The 3,826-nt window shown below is 59.6% G+C and overlaps 1 protein-coding gene across 1 annotated transcript in view; it reads left to right on the top strand.

The window, feature by feature from the left end:
• The window catches only part of PRDM16 (PR/SET domain 16), a 272,199-nt gene that overhangs the window by 262,721 nt on the left and 5,652 nt on the right, over positions 1-3,826 (top strand). Inside the window, exons 14-15 of the mRNA XM_045299221.1 lie at positions 2,131-2,300; positions 2,476-2,650. Coding sequence (XP_045155156.1) covers positions 2,131-2,300; positions 2,476-2,650 — 345 coding nt within the window. The remainder of the gene's footprint in view (positions 1-2,130; positions 2,301-2,475; positions 2,651-3,826) is intronic.

Below are 3,826 nucleotides of genomic sequence, written 5' to 3'. Positions count from 1 at the left end.
CAGAGTGCTGTCCCTCCCCGACCCAGGCTCACTGCACCCCTAACTTTCACATTCCCTCCTCACTCAGTTGGGCTCATCTCTTCAGATGAAGACCAGAAGAGGGCTGCCTCCCCACTGCCCTCGCCCTCTGACCCCACAGACAGGAGGGAGGGGGAGAAGCCCTGTAAAAGTATGCCACCCCCTCCCGCCACCTCCCCACCACAGGACTCACACGCCCAGAGGGGGCTTACTTGGCAAGGGGGGCTGGACATGTTTCCTTGATGGGAACCCACTTGGGAGGTCTGAGCTGTTCAGAAGTTCCATGAGCTGAAGGAGCGACCTCGGGCCCCTGCACCTACATGGGACCCAGAGTAGGGCAGGGGCACGCTGTTGCTGAGCACGGAAGACGGGCTGGGCAGGAAGCAGCCCCTTCTCCCGGGATTGCTGCTCAGACCTCCACGGTTTGTCAAGCAGATTGGGAGCTGGGGTCTGGGGTAGGAACTTGGAGCTTCTAAGGAGAACTTTGGTGCAGCCCAGGGCCCGGTGGAAACTTCTGGAGGCTCGGGCAGGCTCCGGGACCACCAGACTGGAGTACTTCTATCTAGGGGGGTGGGGAGCCTGAGGATGTGCTGATAGGCAATCAGACCCCCAGAAAGGGAGCCTCCAGGACCCGGACCCTGCTGCTGAGAAGCCCAGTAAGGCGTTTGCTGCTCCGAGTCCCCCAGGATGGTGTGTCCCCTGGTCACGTGAATGTGTTTCCCACACGCTCACGTGCTCTGGCAAGTCACATAAGCACGTCTGTGGGAGGCCTGGAAACCGCAGCATGTGTGCACACACTCACACATGGTGCATATCCACATGTGTGCACCTGAACGCACACACACTTGGCTCACATCTATGCGCAGATGCTGATGCACACACGGTGTGTGGGCCCACATACATGCCTCAGCCGTGGACACGTCTTGCATGCACACACACCCACGCCTGAATGCACGCACAAGCTCACACATGCCCATACCCACAGACGTACTTGCCTGAGCACAAACCTGTGTGTGTGCGTACGTGCACACGCATGCATGCATGAGGGCACAGCTGGAAGTCACTGGGACAGCATCCCAGTAGGAATGGTGATGTGTGCACAGCTGTGAGAAGGTCCCCCATCCTGTTGTGTCCTCTGCCCAGGAGCGGCTGTCCCACCCAAGTGATGGCTCAGTTCCTGTGGGTCCCACTGTGAGGTCACCAGGTTCCCTGCTCAGTCTGCACCCCCACACACACACCTGCAGGACCACCAGTGTGGTTGGGGTTGGGGGTGTCCCCCTCTCAGGAGCCCTGTTCACCCCACAGCAGACATCTGGGATTGTTCATTGCCACAACCTACTGGCCAGAGGGTGTCTTATTTTAATAAAACCGGGTTGCTGTGGTAATGCCCACCAGACCCCAATGAGGCAGCCAGAACTTGGGGTATCTTTGCCTGAAGTTCCCACTGGCAGCCCTTCAGCTAAAGAGAGGCCATGGGGGACCAGTGGTCGTTCGTTCAGGGAGCAGCTGCCCTCACCTCCAACACCATCACCACCAGGGCCCCCTAACGAGGATCCAGGAGATCCCCGAGCCCCACTCAATGGACTGGAAAGCTGAAGCCTCAAGGGAGACTGGCCAGTCCGAGGACACCCAGGCTCCTGGCTGGGCAGGGTCCTCTCCCCGCTGCACTGCAAAGTGGCCCCCAGTATCCTTTCTGCGGTACAAGACTGCCCTCTGGAGGTGGCTGGTGGTACTTCTTCCTCTGGTTGCTTGCCACCACCCCCCCACCCCAAGGTTGGGGGTTGGGGTGGGTGGGGAAGGTAGGGGGCCCAGAGGAAGACGCTGGAGTCCTCCCAGAGGGAAGGGTCAAGGAGAGCCCGCCTGCTGGCCGGACACTGCTGCTTCTCTGGGACCATCTTTGAGCCTAAGGCTCCTGGGGCGGACGCTCAGTGGACAGCAAGGTGGAGGGAGAGGGCAGCCCCCTGCACCTCCCCTGTGACTTGATTTGCTGTCCCCCATCCTGAGCTCCGAGGTGATGGCCATGCCCTTCCAGGGGCCTGACTCCCCTGGAGCCCCTAGACGTGCATGCTGGGCTGTGAGTCCCACTCAGACCGGCTGCCATGTGTCTTGCAGGTGTAAGTACTGCGACCGCTCCTTCAGCATCTCCTCCAACCTGCAGCGGCACGTGCGCAACATCCACAACAAGGAGAAGCCCTTCAAGTGCCACCTGTGCAGCCGGTGCTTCGGGCAGCAGACCAACCTGGACAGGCACCTCAAGAAGCACGAACACGAGAACGTGCCAGGTGGGGCGGGGCGGGACACGCGGGGCGGAGAGAGGAGGGAGGGAGGGGTGCAGGCTGGTCCTGTAGGAAGGCTGGCCGGTGCTCCCCAAGCCACTTGGATGACAGAGAATCTCACCCTCTGAGACCCCTCCTCTAACCACCACCCCCACCCCCGCCACCGGCCATGCCCCCACAGTAAGCCAGCACTCTGGAGTTTTCACCAACCACCTTGGGACCTGCGCCTCCTCCCCCACCTCCGAGTCGGACAACCACGCACTTTTAGACGAGAAAGAGGATTCCTATTTCTCGGAGATCCGCAACTTCATTGCCAACAGCGAGATGAGCCAAGCGTCCGCCCGGCCCGACAAGCGGTAAGGAGCCCCCGGGGCCACCCGAGGGTCAGGGCTCAGCTTGTGGCCTTGCTCACAGGGGCTAGGTACACGCCTCCCCCGGGCACACTGACGGGAAGTGGGGGAGCACTCGTTGCAGCGTGAGGCCCGGCCTCTGTGTTCCCCCAGGGACTGTAAGGGAACAAGAGCAGGCACGGTGTCCACTGAATGGATGGCACACACGCCCGATGGTGGCCGCTCTGAGCAGATATACAAGTAAAACATCAGCCGGGTGAGGGCTCCTCCTCCAGGTTCACTGTGCTCCGCAAACACCAAGCTCCAAGTCCACCATGCTCCCCAACCACGAAGCACAAGGACATCCATGCCTAGTTCAAGGAATGAATGGTTTTCCAGCAGGAGACTGCCTCTTAAAAACCATGAGCATATTCGCACAGCACATACACAGACACAACATACATGCTTACATATGTGTATACGCATGCATTCAGAGGTGTGTGTGTACATAGGTGCACAATGCCTATACATTCACATGTGCACACTTGTATATATGCCTGTCACATGCGTGCATGCGTGGGTTTATGCATGCATATACACATGCTTTTCTGTGTCTACAGATCAATGCACTCATGTGTGCAAATGCACACACCCAGGCATGCGTACACATGTGCACATGTGTAAAAAAGCAGGGTTGGGGTTCACAGAGCAAGGGTGCTCCCAGCCGTCCCTCCTTGGGGCCCCTTCTTCTGAAAAGAAAACACAGACCCTCCAAGATGTTCTCCTTGGGCAAAGCTAACCCAGGGGGGCTCCAAACCCTAAGGGGCTCCAAGGTCAGGAGCCTAACTGCATAAGGCAACTGAGGGCCCCAGAGGAGGTGAGGACAGGGGTGGCTGGCCTGTCCTCTGAGAGGCCTTGTCCAGAGCCTCGCTAGCATTGCTGCACCTGAGAACAGCCATGTGCCTTACGAAGCGGTGTTGAGTGGGACAGACGCTCAGATCTCATTCAGAACCAGCGTGCCTTCCCGGTCACATAGCTCCTAGTGCCCCGCCCCAGCCCAGCCCCCTTGTGTGGACACGTGTGTGCTCTGTGCCTCCAGCTGTCCCCTGCCTGCCAGCCCCACGGAGACCCCTTGGGCCCCGCCCCTCCCCTGGAACACGCTGTAGATACACACTTCCTCCCAGTGGGCTGACATCTGTGCGG

This window comes from Echinops telfairi, unplaced genomic scaffold (assembly GCF_000313985.2).
Source record: "Echinops telfairi isolate 266 unplaced genomic scaffold, ASM31398v2 ScPeMD7_7457;HRSCAF=8495, whole genome shotgun sequence".
Classification (NCBI taxonomy): domain Eukaryota; kingdom Metazoa; phylum Chordata; class Mammalia; order Afrosoricida; family Tenrecidae; genus Echinops; species Echinops telfairi.
This window is presented reverse-complemented; position numbering and strand designations above follow the sequence as displayed.